Source organism: Vipera berus, assembly GCF_964194415.1.
Source record: "Vipera berus genome assembly, chromosome: W".
In the NCBI taxonomy this organism is placed as follows: Eukaryota; Metazoa; Chordata; class Lepidosauria; order Squamata; family Viperidae; genus Vipera; species Vipera berus.
The window spans coordinates 73,778,323-73,795,995 of NC_138210.1; the positions used below are offsets into that span (position 1 = coordinate 73,778,323).

Consider the following 17,673-nt stretch of genomic DNA (forward strand, 5'->3'; position numbering starts at 1 on the left):
GGAGGGGGGGTGCACAAAGAGGAGGAGGAGGAGGAGGAGGAAGGGGGGGTGTCGAGTGTCTCTTATCCACAGCCATTCGCACCAGTCTCCTGCTTTAAACCGCCTTCTGCCTCTTGGGTTAGCAGGACCCCCGTTGAGAAAAGAGAACGGCGGCGTCGGCGTCGAGCGATATAAATAATTCTGAGAATAAGTGAGAACGACTCCGCCGCCGGTGGCCAAATCCGCTGATTTTTTGTTTTTGTTGTTCTTCAGTTCAGCAAAAGCTCTTCTGCAAGGAGATAGGCAGGAGCACACATACACACACACACACACACACCAACTCCTCCTCCCTCCTCCTCCGTTGCTCTTATTGTACTCACACGTACACATACACACACACACACACACACACAGGCACGCAACTCCTTACAGGTTTTGAGGCAGTGATCACAAGAAACGCAGGTCCTAAGAAGGGAGGGGGCGGGGAACTTGTCTTCTCGTCTCCTTTGAGATGGAATGTAATTGTAATCACAAGCTCGTTGTGTCGCCGGTGTTCCAAAATCAAAACAACACGAGAGAAAGAGAGAGAGAGAGAGAGAGAGAGAGAGAGAGAGAGAGAGAGAGAGAGAGAAGCATTTTCTACAACAAGAATGTGAATGGCAGTAAAAAATCCACCGTGGTTCGGAGGAGGCAAGAGAGCGGGAGGATTCGCACTCGGGACCGTCCCCGGGAAAGGCGGCGCTAACTCCCCAACGCCAGGCGAGCTCAGACACTTACGGGACACACACACACACGCACACACCCGCCAAAAAAAAATGGCAGTACGATAAGTCGAATAAGTTAATAAATAAAAGGTGAAGAGGAGAGATGCCAGGCAGGCCCGGGTGGTGTGTGTGTGTGTGTGTGTGTGTGTGTGTGAGAAAAGTTAAGATGGGAGGAGAGATGGCAAAGACACTGAGGACTAGCAGCCTGGCCGAAGAGAATAAACGGGGGGAAGCGACTCCGAAGAGGGAGAACTTCTCCCGGACCATGGAGGGTTTGTACCCGCAACTACACCCGGCTTCTTACTAAGGATCTTTCAGATTCCCGATTATCTGGAGGAGGGAAAGGGGATGGGGAGAGACGATCCAAGGTCGGGCACGCTCGGTGTGGCAGTTTCCTGGGAAGGGGGGGGGGGAAAAGGGAAGGGGGTCAGGAGCCCACCGAATTGGGGAAGGGGGAATACGGACGGCAGAATCCGGCAGGCGAGTCTTGGTCCTCAAAGGTTCATCATTAAAAATCAAAGACGCTGAAAAAACACGGAGAAAGGGGCGGCGGGGGGGGGGGCGAAACCCGGAGGGGTGAGATTCTGCGACACATAGAAAGTCTAGATAGAAATCTACAAACAGACAAAATATAATATAATATAATATATATATATCTTATGTATATATATATATGTATATATATATGTATATATGTATAGGTATAAATAACAAATCGGGCTATTTACAAGACACCCACACGCAACGCACACTCACACACACACACACGGGGGAGGGGAGGGAGGGGCGAGGGGGGTATATGGAGGGGAAGCTGGCGCTGGAAGACTTGGCCCCTTGCGCCTCTCCCGGCCGCTGTTCCTGGATGGGGAAACGTCTCGGTGAAGTTTCACTAGGTGCTGAAGTAAACTGCCGAAGAAAAAGGGGGGGGGGGGAGAAAAAAGGGACATTTTATAGGGAGTCCTCGACATACGACCAAAATAACAAGTCGTTAGGTCATAAAATGGGTTGTTCCTGTGCCTGGCCCGTTTTTAATCATCTTTTTTTTTCCCCAGTCATAGGGTTGTTCAGCGAATCCGGCGTTCCCCCATGACTTTGTAGGTCAGACGGTCGCAAAAAGGGGACCACCTGACTCGCCCGGGATGCGGCGACCGTCGTAAATACGAGTCAGTTGCCAAGCGTCGGAATTTTGATCGCGTGACACCCCCCCCTCCTCCTCCGCCGGAGATGCTGCAAGGGTCCTTAAGTGTGAAAAGCGTAAAGTCGCTTTCACACACTCCCCAGTGCCGTTGTAAACTTTTGAACGGTCGCTGAAGCGAGTCGAGGACTAAGAGTAAAAAGCTAATTCTTAACAAACTCCATACGGTCTGCCATCGCCGGCGACCTTAAGCATTGGTTAAAAAAAAACACACACACAACACGGAGTGATGACACAAAGGGGTTTGTGATAATTCGGATCAACCTCCCGGCAGCCGGATTCCAAATGGGGCTCAATTCCCGAGCCACGTTCAAGGCCCTTTTCCTGTCTGCCTCCCCATCACCCCGTCTTTTGCAAAGGGTCACTCACCAATGATGATGATCAAGATAATGGCGCATATCACCCCCAGGATTATCATCATCTGTCATGGGAAAGAAGGACAGACAGGTGTGTGAAGGGTCGTAAATCGGTTGGGATCTGATCAGAGAGAGAAGCAAGCTGGAATCAAGGAGAAACGTCCTAATGCGGAGGACAATTAACCAGTGGAACGGCTTGCCACCGGAAATCGTGGGCGGTTCATCCCAGGAGGTTTTTTTAAAAAGAGACTGTCTGAGATGGCATAGGGTCTCCTGCTTGAGCAGGAGGGGAGGGGGGGGGCTGGACTAGAAGACCTCCAAAGTCCCTTTCCAGCTCTTTTGCTATTCTAAACAGGGCAACGTCTGCATTGCATCAATTGACACCACAAGGGAACAATTTCCCATCTAAAGCAAAACCTCTCCTAGAACTTTTCAGACCTAAGTCCTTTCGGGTCCTAAAACTAGCTTTTCTTCCACTCCCAGAATTCCCCAGCCAGCAAGGGTTTACTCCGGAATTCAGCACGGAGAAGACAAGAACAAGCATCACATTGTTTTTCAATTGGGTAACTTTCTTAGTAGAGGGTGGGAATCCGGTCGACGTAATATATCTTGAGGGCGGCAAAAGTGAGGGGGGAAAAAAACAACAACAAACCAGGACAAGGTAAATTAAGAAAACGAGTTTCAAGGTGGGCTGGATGGCATGGCAATTAAGTAGGAAACTGATATGCTGGCTGGGGAATTCTGGGAGTTGTAGTCCGGCCAGCTTCGAGTCGTTCCAATTGAGATCGACTGCTAGAGAACCCAGAAGACTGTCGCTACATATATCCAGAAGATTGCCAGGACCCTGTGGCTGGGCCTGCTTTCAAGGGGGGGGGGGTACTCATCAAGTTCACACTCTTCCCAAACCTGATTCTATGCAGATGATCACCAGAAGGCCCCGACGGACCACCTGGGAAACTGGGTATCAAACAGATCCAGGTAATCGCAGAGATCATGGAGGGAGACCAGAATTCCTGCCAAAAGCCAGCGTGCCTCCCCCCCCCACCGAACATCCTCTTCCCATTTTTAAATCCAGCCAAATCCTGGGATCTCTTCCCCAAACCTTCTATGCACAGGTGTTCCTTTTTTCACCCGTATTTCTCTCTGATCGCTTCGAGAAGATTTCTTTTTTTCTTTCTTTTTTTGCACTGAATTTTAAAAGAATCGAGTGGGGATTTTCTGTCTGATCCATTGCCGGGAGAAGCTCAAACAGGGAGAACAATTAATCCAGGGGTCTTCAAACTTGGCCCTTTTATGATTTGTGGACTTCAACTCCCAGAATTCTTGAAGTCCACAAGCAGGGGTCTTCAAACATGGCCCTTTGATGGCTTGCGGACTTCACGCTGGCTGAGGAATTCTGGGAGTTGAAGTCCACAAGGCACAAAAGAGCCAAGGTGGCCTACCCCTGGTCTAGAGTCTCTTGTTTGAGCAGGGGGGTTGGACTAGAAGACCTACAAGGTCCCTTCCGAATCTGTTATTCCCTAGAGGAGTGATGCAAGGTCCTTTAAACTCAAAAAGTCCAGGCTTCCATTTATTTAATTGAATAGTCTTATCTGGTGGTCGCTTCCAAGAACCTGGCATTAAGGAGAAACTTCTTAACAATGAGGACTATTACCCAGTGGAATAGCTTGCCGTCAGAGGTTGTGGGTGTTCCATCACTGGAGGTTTTTAAGAAGAGACTGGATAGCCACTTGTCTGAAATGGAGTAAGGGGATCTTGCTCAAGCAGGGGGTTCTAGATGACCTCCAAGGTCCCTTCCAGCTCTGAATCTATGATCCTATTACAATCTCTTTAACCTCAGAGGTCTTCACCGAAGAACAAGGTTTGCGGGCGAGGAGCGTCATTCCCCACCCACCCCCATCCTACCTTTAGGTTCTTCCACCAGTATTTGCGCTTAAGCTTGGCGGCGCTGGTTTCGAATTGGGATGCTCCGGCTTGAAGGGCATCGGCACGGTCGTCCAGCTCCGAAAGCTTCTGATCTCTCTCGAGGACCTTATCTACGTTCACTCGCATGATGTCCACGACCTGGAGGGAAAGAGAGAGACGCCGGGGAGGTGAGCGACGTAGCAGAAGGCAGCACAAGAACCACGAAGCAGGTGCCGAAGCCGAGAGAAGAGCGGAGTGTTAACCCCGAGACTGACAGGAGACCAAGAGGTAAGCTACCAACTGGGATAAACACAATGGAAGAGTAAATAACATTAAAAAAGACATTTCTCAATCGAATTTTAGCATCTCTCTTTTCTCCTTAATATTAATTGGCCGCTTCTGTCTACAAGGGGATGGGGACATAGTCCCCTCCCTTCACTTCTGGAGGTTTTTCTTGCTTTGGGGATCTTTCTCCAGGATTCAATTAGTAGAGAGAACAAAGAAGATCAATACTCTCACCAATTCCAAGCACGCTGTTCACCGATGTTTGGGTTCGTGCTCTGGGACTCCGGCTGCAAGTAACTTGGGCTAGACCCTGATCTCACGCTAGCCTTTCTCCTGTTGGGTCGGAGGGCTCCCCCCGGGTCAAACAAAGCGACCATGATCAGCAGGTCGCCCCCCTCATTCACGGTCACCTCTTTGGGGTGACTTTGGACCCATCTAGGGTCTCCCTGGCAGAGCGAAACTAGCCATGGGTAGCGGAGGTCCGCTCTCCCGCGGCCATGCGCTACAGGCACAAACCCAGAAGTCATCTATAACATAAAGGACCCCACAGACCTCCTACTCTTCCTCCTCCCCTCTTGCAAACCCCAATCCTTTCTAGACCTGCTGATGTTCCCTAGTCGGGTCCTGAAACGTCTGCAAGGGAACTGCCAAGCTCAGAGAGGGCACCAAGGACCCCACAGAATTCGAGAAGATTGACACGCAGTGGTCACCTGGCTTCCAAGAATCTGGAACTAAGGAGAAACTTCCTGACAGTGAGGACAATTAACCAGTGGAACAACTTGCCTCCAGAGGTCGTGGGCGCTCCATCACTGGAGGTTTTTAAGAAGAGACTGGACAGTCACCTGTCTGAGATGTTACAGGTTCTCCCGCTTCAGCAGAGGGCTGGACTAGAAGACCTCCAAGGTCCCTTTCAGCTCTATCCTGATTGAATATTCCAATTTTGGCTTACTGGCAGGTGGGACTTAATTTTCAGGAGACAATATTTATTTTATTTTTATTTTATTAAATTTATATACCGCCCTATTCCCGTAGGACTCAGGGCGGTTTACAGGGAAAATTAAAAGCATAACATACAAAAATTAAAATCAGTTAAAACAATTAATTAATTCAAGTCCCCGAAATTTAAAACTAAAACCCAATTAAAATTAAAACCCCTCAGTCTGGGCCAGACAGCTCGAAGAGCCAGGTTTTCAGGTCCCGGCGAAATGAACGAAGGTCGGGGGCAGTCCTAGGTTCCGTGGGAAGTTGGTTCCATAGGGCCGGCGCGCCCACAGAGAACGCTCTTCCCCTGGGAATAACCCGCCGGCATTCCTTAACCGGCGGCACCCTGAGAAGCGCACAGGACGATGGGAAGTTGATGCCGGCAGCAGGTGTTCCCTTAGATAATCCGGACCCAAGCCATTTAGGGCTTTATAGGTCATTACCAGCACCTTGAATCTCACCCGGAGGGCAACCGGAAGCCAATGCAGCTCGCGGAGAAAAGGTGTTACATGGGAGTATCAGGAAACCCCCATCACAACCCACGCGGCTGCATTCTGCACCAGTTGAAGCCTCCGAGTGGTCCTCAAGGGCAGCCCCATGTAGAGAGCGTTGCAGTAGTCTAGCCGGGAGGTCACGGGAGAACGAGGGGAAAAGGTTACCTATCAGATGGAGGAGTTATTATATTATTGCTGTTTAATTTTTTTGGGGGGTGGGGTGGGGCTTTTCGTGTACAGTCTTAGCTGAAATTAAATCAGGCTCAATTTCAATCTCGGTTTTGTTTTATAGATTTGGAAGTGTGTGAGCCCACCGCCCGGCACCACTGAGGGCCAGGTTGAAACCTTATTTAGACCTTCTGCCAACTGTTGCAGGACAGGTAAGTCCTCGACTTACAGCAGTTCCATTTAGTGAGCGTTTCAAAGTTACGACGGCACTGGAAAAAAGAGGACGGTTTTTTTCACAGTTACGACCTTTGCAGCCTTCCCCCACGGTCGCGTGATCAAAATTCAAATTCCCCTGGCGACTGGTTCATGCTTATGACGGTTGCTGCCTCCCAAGGTCACGTGATCCCCTTTTGCGACGGTCTGACAAGCAAAGTCAACGGGGAGGCCGGAATTGCGTAACAACCTGGGTTACTGACTTAGGCGGGAAAGGTCAGCTGGGTGACTTTGAGCCAATCACCAGGAGACAGTGAGTTCTAGTCCCGCTTTAGGCATGAAAGCCGTCTGGGTGACTTTGAGCCAATCACTGGGAGATGGTGAGTTCTAGTCCCGCCTTAGGCACGAAAGCCCAATGGGTGACTTTGAGCCAATCACCAGGAGATGGTGAGTTCTAGTCCTGCCTTAGGCACGAAAGCCGTCTGGGTGACTCTGAGCCAATCACCAGGAGATGGTGAGTTCTAGTCCCGCCTTAGGCACAAAAGCCGTCTGGGTGACTCTGAGCCAATTACCAGGAGACGGCAAGTTCTAGTCCCGCCTTAGGCATGAAAGCCAACTGGAGGACTTTGAGCCAATCACCAGGAGATGGCGAGTTCTAGTCCCGCCTTAGGCATGAAAGGCCAGCTGGGCGACCACAGGCCGGTCCCTCTATCTCTGACCAACCCACCTCGCAGGGCTGTCGTTGCAGACCAAATAAGAATGAAACTAAACAGTTGATTTAGATAGCATTCAGGCTTTAGAGAATTATCCGTCCTCCATCTTGAGTTGTCTACAAAACAGTAATAAAGGCGGGATATAAATGAACACAAACGTAGCCATTTGTGAGCGGGACAGGAGGCACATACCTTGAATAAAAAATCAAAAATAAAAATAAATACATTTTATTACCTGTTTGGGGGGGGTGTCTTCTCGGGACCGTGCGCTTTCGGCACCCCTCGCAAAGAGGGGCACAAGATGTCCAACCCCCCCACACACACACCTCGGGAGCCATGTTCCCCTCCCCTAGCAGGGACTTCAGGTCCCAGAATCCTCACCTCATCCACTTGAGCCTGGGTTTGCTGGAGCCTCCGGTTGCTGGTGAGGTTGGGCGGTGGGGCGGGAGGACCCCCGGCCTCTCCTCCGGCAGCCGCGGGTGGTACAGCAGCATTAGCCGACCTGAAAGAAGACGAGGGTGTGATTTTTTTTCTCACACACCACACACACACACAGACACACACGGGGCAGCTTAAAAACAAAGAGGGGGGTGCTGTGGGCTTTGCAAGACCCCTTCCCTACAGGTACAAAGAACCCCACCTGAATCTGGAGAAACCCACCTGGGTTGGGATCCATTCGTTGCAACTGTTTCTCGCTAATCCGACCTCAACAAAAAATTCATAGGCAAGAATTACCTATCTAACTAAGCCTTGTTCTTAAGGTCCCAGAATCCCCCAGCCAGCTGGTCACTGCTGAGGATTCTGGGAGGCGAAGGCCACCCATCTAGGCATCGGCGAGTTTGGGAAGAAGAGGTGCAGGCCTAAGAAAGTCTTTGGAGCCCTTCTTGTGAATGGGAACAGGCAGGGCTGGTTCAAATCCCCGATCGGACCCCGAATTTGGGGCTAGATGAGTGGACTTCAACTCCCAGAATTCCCTAGACAGCCTGCTTTAAGATGGGTGGGCTTCAATTCCCAGAACTGCCCAGACATTATGCTTTAAGACGGGTAGATGTCAACTCCCAGAATTCCCCAGCCATCATACTTTAAGATACATGGCCTTTGACACCCAGAATTCCCTAGACAGCCTGCTTTAAGATGGGTGGGCTACAATTCCCAGAACTGCCCAAACATTATGCTTTAAGATGGGTAGATGTCAACTCCCAGAATTCCCTGGCCATCATACTTTTAGATACATGGCCTTTGACACCCAGAATTCCCCAGCCAGCCTGCTTTAAGATGGACGGACTTCGACCCCCAGAATTCCCCAGCCAGCCTGCTTTAAGATGGACGGACTTCGACTCCCAGAATTCCCCAGCCAGCCTGCTTTAAGATGAGTGGACTTCGACTCCCAGAATTCCCCAGCTTTCTCCCACCCTCCCTTCAAACCGCCCCCACTTTTATGCTAGTGATTTTAAAGGCGTAATGTGAAATTTCTTCTCGTTTTGGAAGTGCTTCCTTAAAATATATAGGCCTAGCTTGCCTTTGAGAGTTTCAGCTGTATAAAAGGGCCCCGTTCAGACAGGAGCGGGAATAGCTGTGTAATTAGAGGGATGGCGTTAAGAAAAAGAGCTTTAGACTTAATCCCTGGAAAGGGATTAACAAACCGAGATTAATAGTAAAGTAGTAGTGCAGTTGTAGTAGCCGTCTCTACATGATCAAAAGAAAATTGGAAATATCTTCGTTAGGTGACAAGATGCCCCAAGGGCTTGGAATCAGAGTGTGGAACAGGAGTCTTCAAACTTGGCCCTTTGATGACTTGTGGACTTCAACTCCCAGAATTCCTCAGCCAGCGTGAGGGAACTATGATCCTTTGATGACTTGTGGACTCCCAGAATTCCTCAGCCAGCGTGAGGGAACTATGACCCTTTGATGACTTGTGGACTTCAACTCCCAGAATTCCTCAGCCAGCGTGAGGGAACTATGACCCTTTGATGACTTGTGGACTTCAACTCCCAGAATTCCTCAGCCAGCATCAGGGAACTATGACCCTTTGATGACTTGTGGACTTCAACTCCCAGAATTCCTCAGCAAGCGTGAGGGAACTATGTCCCTTTGATGACTTGAGGACTTTAGTGACCGTTCAAAGTTACAATGGCAGTGAAAAAAATGACATGACCTTTTTTCACACTTATGATGGTCGCAACGTGCCCTGATCCCCTTTTACGACCTTCTGACAAGCAAAGTCAAGGGGGGGGGGAGCCAGGCTCACTTAACAACAGTGTCACTCCCTTAACAAAACTGCAGTGATCCGCTTAACGGCAGCGGCAAGAAAGGTCGTAAAAATGGGGTGAAACTCACTTAACAAAAGCCTCGCTTGACAACAGAAATTTTGGGCTTATTAATTGTCGTACGTCAAGGACTACCTGTATTGGATAGATAATAGGTTACATTCAGACTTGTAGAATTTTGCTCCCATTTCATAAAAGGAAGCCGGGTTTTTAGCACCGAAGCCGAATTCTTTCTAGCAGATGCAAACGGCGGCTCAGAAATCCTTTATTTTCAGAAATATTTGCCAAACAGACTCAATCATCCAGGCCAAAAATAACTAAAATGTTGGGAGTTACGGCAACTGGACCAGAATTTGTTAATCTGAGATGTCTTGCTGCTCATCCAAGCAACTTCATCAATAATAATAATAATAATAATAATAATAATAATAATAATAATAATAATAATAATAATAATAATAATAATAATAATAGAAAGACTGTGGCAAAGGCAAGCAAGGGTGGTACCAATAGTCATAGGGGCCTTGGGTGCCATCCCAAAACAACTGGAGCACCACTTGAACACCATCATCGGCATTGACAAATTCGCCATTAGTCAATTGCAAAAGGCGGCCTTACTAGGAACGGCTTCCATCCTGTGACGAGATCTGTAATACCATCAAACATCCACATCTGCCTATCCCAGGTCCTTGGTAAGGATTCGATAGGTAGACAAAAATGCCAAATCCAGTCTCAACATCTGGCTGACTGTGAGATGATCAATGATAATGATAATAATGATAATAACAACAACAATAACAAAGACAGGGAGAGAGATGTTGGAAATGTACCAACTCTTCACACAGCAACTTCAGGGGTTTCTCCCCAAAATGAATTGTCTGAGATGGTGTAGGTTCTCTTGTTTGAGCAGGGGGCTGGACTAGAAGACCTCCAAGGTCCTATTCTATTCTATTCTATTCTATTCTATTCTATTCTATTCTATTCTATTCTATTCTATTCTATTCTATTCTATTCTGTTCTGTTCTGTTCTGTTCTGTTCTTCTATTTTATTCCATTTTATTTTATTCTATTCTATTCCTTTTTTATTCTGTTCCTTTTCTATCCCTATTCCTATTCCTATTCCCATTCCATTCCATTCTATTATTATTTTCAGAAGGACGAAAGCTGGCAGGGGTTTTTCCCCACCCACCCCAATAATTTACAAAAAAGGGCATGATCTGCCTTCCTCCAGCCACCACCCCCCACTCCCCAGATGGATCCGGATCCCCTCCAGGTTGAGTTTGCTGTCAACCTTCCTGCAACCAACAGGATGACTCAGTGGCCACTTCTGGGAACGCGGCAGGATTTCAATGCTTCTGTTCAAGGATGACTAAGGATGCTCAGAGCAGGATTGGAGCACGAGGTCCCCACCGTGACATCGCCGACAGCTCTGATCCCGAGACTCGCATGCACATCGCCCCCCCTAATAAGCAACACCATCCGGACCAACCCTTCCAGATGCTACCAAGGACTTGCTAGGAAGCCCAAAGCAATGCAGAGAATGTAAGCATTTAAACCCCGGCCGCTTGCAAAGCTCTCTCCTCTTTTGTAAAAACTGCTCAGGTTACTAGTCCTCACCATGCAAACCGAGGAAGGGATGGGATGGGATAAGATGGGGTGGAGTGGAGTGGAGTGGAATGGAATAGAATTACAAATAGAATAGAATAGAATAAATAGAACACAATAGAATAGAATTACAAATAGAATAGAATAGAATATAGAAATAGAGCAGAATAGAGCAGAATGGAATGGAATGGAATAACAAATAGAATAGAATAAATAGAACACAACAGAATAGAATTACAAATAGAATAAAATAGAATATAGAAATAGAGCAGAATAGAGCAGAATGGAATGGAATGGAATAGAATAACAAATAGAATAGAATAGAATAGAACGCAACAGAATAGAATTACAAATAGAACAGAATATAGAAATAGAGCGGAATAGAGTGGAATAGAATAGAATAGAATAGAATAGAATAGAATAGAATAGAATAGAATAGAATAGAATAGAATAGAATAGAATAGAATAGTATAACAAATAGAATAGAATAAATAGAATGCAACAGAATAGAATTACAAATAGAATAGAATATAGAAATAGAGCGGAATAGAATAGAATAGAATAACAAATAGAATAGAATAAATAGAACGCAACAGAATAGAATTACAAATAGAATAGAATAGAATATAGAAATAGAGCGGAATAGGGATAGGAATAGAATAGAATAGAAGCTGGAAGGGACCTTGGAGGTCTTCTAGTCTAGCCCCCCACTCAATCAGGAGAACCTATACCATTTCAGATGACTATCTCGCCTCTTCTTAAAAACTCCCAAGGATGGAGCGCCCACTGGTTTAGTTCAATGCATTTGAAGCACCATCCTTCCGTTTTCAAATAAACCAGCTCTTTTCCCAGGCTGTGGAATGAAATTGCCAGAAGTAACCACGTTAGGAAACCACTATCAAATAAATCTATACCTTTATACAGATAGGGGGCTCTGCATTGAACAGCCAGAAATCTCTCATTTATATTCAAGAACTGGCTGGCTATTTACAGTCATTCCTAATTTTATTGATGATCTGAGGGCTAAATATATATTAGGATACAAATCTATTTACTGCTGCTTGTTGTGGCTCCGATGGGCATGCAAAAAATAAATGAATAAATAAAAATCCCAGCCACTCAAATCCCAAAAACAGGAAGCAAAAGCTTTAAACGTGTTAAAATGCACATTTTAAAAAGAAGCAGACTCGCCAATAACAAGCTGGGCTTCGAACAGAGCCGTCCATTTGCCAAGAAAATATTAGACACATATCTCCTGCCTGGCGTTATTTGTAAAAAAATAATAAAGCAGGATAAAAACAAACAAATAAAGAAGCTCTCTTTTTATGACCCTGTAAAAGCGTTAATTCAGGGTAGCAAATATTCATTCATAAATATTTCCAGAGCAGGCATGGTACCAAAAAATATTTCCTAAGGGGAAAAAAATTGATCTATATAAATGTAGATCTCTCTCTCTCTCTCTGTGTCGGTCTATATCTCTATCTCTATCTATCTCTATCTATCTCTATCTATCTGTCTCTATCTATCTATCTATCATCTATCTATCTATCATCTATCTATCTATCATCTATCTATCTATCTATCTATCTATCTATCTATCTATCTATCTATCTATCTATCTATCTATCCACACACACACACACACATAAATAAATAAAAATAAATTCAGATATCGGCTTGTTGTATGGAGACAGACACAGCACCAATTATCTATCTATCTATCTATCTATCTATCATCTATCTATCTATCATCTATCTATCTATCTACCTATCTATCCACACACACACACACACAAATAAATAAAAATAAATTCAGATATCGGCTTGTTGTATGGAGACAGACACAGCACCAATTATCTATCTATCTATCTATCTATCTATCTATCTATCTATCTATCTATCTATCTATCTATCTATCTATCATCTATCTATCTATCATCTATCTATCTATCTATCTATCTACCTATCTATCCACACACACACACACACAAATAAATAAAAATAAATTCAGATATCGGCTTGTTGTATGGAGACAGACACAACACCAATTGCCCACTGAACAATGAACACAACTGCAGAGAAAGCAACACACACATTCAAGGGTGGCAAGCAAGCAATAATAATAATAATAATAATAATAATAATAATAATAATAATAATAATAATAATAATAATAATAATAATAATAATAATAATAATAATAAAAAATCTGGATTTTTATTATTCGTGGGAAATAAACAGAAACAAAGGAAGACCAAGAAGAGAGAAAAGACTCAAAGTTATCTCAGAGTCTCCAAGGTGAGTGGCTGAGTCTTAAGAGGCGAGCAAACCAAGCCGGATTAAGAAGCAATTCATTTTTTGCATTTTCTCAACCTGAGTTTAAAACAGGTGGACTTCAACTCCCAGAATTCCCTAGCCAGCTGGCTAGGGAATTCTGGGAGTTGAAGTCCACCCGTCTTAAACTCACTGAGGTTGAGTCACACTGATCCAGCGGTTATTCTATATATAAGGCCGAACCATTGTGAGTATGACACAGCCCACCAAGAATGCAACTCATTGTCTGCAAAAGCAGAAACAATGGAGAAGAATCACCAGGCTGCAGTTCAACTGGCTTAGCGCTCTGTAACAAGAGGCTTTGTTCAGGCTATCAGCCACTCTGCCCTCTGCAGATCCGGCTGTCGGCCCAGATTTAAATCAGATCCACCCACGGAGATTGCGAATTCGAATCCCACCGACAAAAGGGGGGGGGAGAGGGGGAAAAATTTACATTATTGTAGCTTTCTCCCAGCTGGTATATGATGTTTTTTTTTAAAGAGAGGAAGGAAAGAAGGATTGTAAAACGAGAGTTTTCTGGGGTTTTTTTTTTATTAAGCTTTCTAACCTCAACCGCCTGTTAGATCACAACTTCCTTCCAATTCAAGGTTTTGCGATTATTTATAAACCTCCCTGTCTCAAATCACAGCTTTGCAATTTGAAGGTGCCGGATCTTCCTAAGGATGGAAATATGGATCACACGGAGCAAAACACGGATGGAAGGTGCAAAAAAAGGGTCCCAGGATTTTTTTTGGGGGGGGGAGGGAATTGCTAATAAAAACCACTCTTTGCAAGGAAAAGAACTGGGATTACTACAGAAAGGCATGGGAAAAAAAATTTTTGAAACGAAAAACAAAAACGAAATTAGGGCACGGGCTTTCCTTTCTTGACGTGGCGAGACGGGTGGGCAGATCAATTCAATGAATTAAAATGAATAAAAGTGGCCTTTAAAAAAAAGGGGAGGGGGAGTTGCGATACGATTGCGAGGAAGAACGAACGGAATATTTCTGATTTTTATTTTTTTTTTGCCCATGATGATTCAGCAGCTGCAGGAAGCCGCTGGTGTTTATTCTATGCAGTCTTTCCACTCAATCCCCTTGTTAGAAAATAATAATAATGACAAAAAAAACAGCTTATCGCAACAGGTTAAAGAGATACGAGGCCCTTAAATCCCATCTGATAATCACGAATATTGTCAGATTTTGGCTTTTTTTTTTTAAACCTTCTATTCAAACGGCGATGCTTCTGTTCCATGTGTGCATTCCCGGATCGCAATCACGGAACAGCCATTTCCTACATATTATTTCCCAAGAGGTCTGTGGCTTTATTTTTTTTCCCCCACCAGACCTCGGTGGCGCTCTGCACGATCCCAGGAGCATCTTTACAAACTTAGAAGGAGCATTCCTATTTATTCCGCCTCCCAAGCATGCAATTTTCAATCAGGGCTATTTTTAAGACGGGGTGGACTTCAATTCCCAGAATTCCCCAGCCAGTCCACCCATCTTATAATGGCCAAGGTTTTGGAGCACCAATAAAATATGGCTTCTCTGCTTTCTCACTTCCTTTCCAATCGCCAATTCGGTGCCATCCAGATGTTAAAAACCGTCATTCCCAGCTGAATAGCAAGCCCCATAAAATGTCTCCTCCCCCCCCCGCCCCGGACTCTGCCTTTCCCTGCATTTTAGGCAGGGGCAAAACACCTATTATTATTATTTTCTCTGCATCACCCCTCTACCCATCTTCCACTCCCCAACCGCTCGCACCAATGCACTTTCATCCCTTTGCAAATTCCATTTTTTGGGGTTGTTTTTGTTTTTTGCATCCTTAACGGAGCAATCCCACCCAGCCAGGGGGGGATTGAGAAGCCAAAACAGGATGGCTGTCATCCCACCCACCCCAAACTTTGGAAAATAAACAAACAAACTGCATCGAAAAACCATAGCGGGGGGGGAGGAGGAAAGGGAGGTTTTTTTATATATTTTTAGCATCCTCCATCTGCCCGTTTGCAAAATCTAAAAATACTCCAAAAGGGGAGAAGGGAGGCTGCGACTGTCTTAGAGGCACCACCCAATAATAATAATAACAACAACAACAATAATAAAATCACCTCTTGGTGCCCCATCCTTTCACATCAGACCTTTTGTTCACTCCTGGCCGCTCGAAATAGAGGTGTTATTGCAAATGTATATACCCGCCCCCCCAAATTTTCACCATTTGCCATTCCCAGGGGGGAAAGAAAAGGCATTTTTACAGCCCCCCCACTTTCCACCTGTATGCAAAATAGGCGTAAATACTGCTTTTTTTCCTGCTTTTGATCCTCTCCACCCTTTTGGGGGGGCTGTTTGCTCGGCAGGTGCCGATGACCCGCCCCCCCCGGTTAATTTGCACAAATGAGAGCCAGACGACCCTCCATATATAGATGCATACAGGCATGCACACGTACGGATGTGTGAATTACAACGGGAGGGGTGCAATTAAATTGCACGCCTTGATCTCCACCCTAGATCAAAGGCGGCGGGGTGGTGGTGGTGGTGGTGGGGAACCCTCTAAAAACCTTAAATGCAAAAAAAATGGCATTTTGCATTCAAAAGGCAGCATCGCCTTCCCCCCCCTCCCCTTTCTAGCCCCCGCCTCTTTTTGCACGTTTGCAAAAGAAAAGACGGAGCGTGCAAGATGACCTCATTTATTCCTGGGAAGGAATGAATAATTTTTTTAAAGTGCAATATTACCTATAGGGTGTTTTTTTTTTCTTCACCCCAGGCGGGTGGGGGGCGTTGGAAAGGGTCATCTCCCCGGTTTTCAAGATTTTGGGGGGAGGAGGAATGTTTAAAAGGACCCTCCATTTTAGGGGGGCAGCTGTTTATTCATTGGGTTCTTGCGACGGCGATCCGGTGGGGGGGGAGGAAGAGAGAGAGCTTAAAGCCATGTCCCCCCTTGTGTTTTTTTATTTGGGGATGGGGTGCATGAACGCAGCACCCCCCCTTAGATCTGAACCCCTCCTTTTTTCATCACCCTCGGACTATTGGACGGGGGGGGGAAACAAGAGATCAAGGAGGAGGCATCCAATTGCATCAAAAAAGGGGGGCAGCGAGGTTGCTTTATGTATTTATCTCTCGCTAGCCCCCTCCTCATTCACGCCCTTCACCAAAAGCCCCCCCCCAGGCCAAAACCAGAAAAATGCGTGGGAGAGCCGCTCGCCTATGCACCCGGTCCAATGCAAGTCGGGGAGCCGTGCACGCCGTCCACCTCCTTGCAACGACCCTTCCCCCATCTAGGGAAGCAAAAAAACAAAAAAAAAACACGCGACCCTCCCTACCATCCCCACCATCCCCACCACCACCATTGCAGGTGGGCGGCTGAGCCGCGCGGCGGAGATAATGGTGTGCACCTGCCTTTATGCAAGCTCTCTTGCGTGCACCTGCCTTTATGCAAGCCGGGGAGCATTGCACACCGGTGCCCGCCTTGCATCGGACGCTACTTACATCTCGGAGGACGCGGGCTGTGGCGGGCGGTCAGTGGCGGCGGCGGCTGCGAGGCTCGCGCTCCCCGAATGAAGCTGCTGGCTTCGGCAGAGGCAGCAAAATGGCCGCCGAGCTGTCACATCCGGGCATTTCAGAGAGGGGAGGGGGGGAGAAAGGAGAGGAGGGAGAAGGAGGCCGCCATCTTGGTGGGGATCCTTTTCACTCCTTTTCTGAGTGGAGAAGCGAAGGGAAGCACTCTAAAATTTCTGTAAAATCCACTCCAAACCTGGCAGTAACCTCCCAAGTGGAGGGGTGGGGGGGGAAGAAATCCTCATTGTCTGAAATGGCCTACGCTCTCCTGCTTGAGCAGGGGGCTGGACTAGAAGACCTCCAAGGTCCCTTCCAGCTTCTATTCTGATTGATTCACTGATACCCTTGATTGATTGATTGAAATGGTACAGGTTCTCCTGCTTGAGCAGGGGGCTGGACTAGAAGACCTCCAAGGTCCCTTCCAGCTTCTATTCTGATTGATTGAAATGATATAGGTTCTTCTGCTTGAGCAGGGGGCTGGACTAGATGACCTCCAAGGTCCCTTCCAGCTCTATTCTCATTGATTCATTGAAATGATATAGGTTCTTCTGCTTGAGCAGGGGGCTGGACTAGATGACCTCCAAGGTCCCTTCTAGCTCTTTTCCCATTGATTCATTGATTGATTAAGTGAATCACTGCAGTTGTTTAGTAAGATGATTGTTAAATGACTTTCGCTTCCCCTATTAACTTTGCTTATCAGGTCAAACTGTTCAGAGAGAAACAATTTGGAATTAAGGAGAAACTTCCTGACGGTGAGGACAATTAACCAGTGGAACAGCTTGCCACCTGAAATTGTGGGTGCTCCATCACTGGAGATTTTTAAGAAGAGGCTAGACAATCATTTGTCTGAGATGGTATAGGTTCTCCTGCTTGAGCAGGGGGCT

General features: G+C 46.3%; 1 protein-coding gene across 1 annotated transcript; it reads right to left on the reverse strand.

Annotated features, from left to right (window-relative positions):
• Positions 1-853: 853 nt before the first annotated feature.
• On the reverse strand, positions 854-16,802 carry LOC308676764 (vesicle-associated membrane protein 2). Its single transcript, XM_081342785.1, has 5 exons — positions 16,721-16,802; positions 7,435-7,555; positions 4,200-4,358; positions 2,308-2,359; positions 854-1,649 (listed from the first exon to the last, which is right to left on the reverse strand). Coding segments are annotated over exons 1-5 (351 nt in total). The 5' UTR covers positions 16,723-16,802; the 3' UTR covers positions 854-1,632.
• Positions 16,803-17,673: the final 871 nt, after the last annotated feature.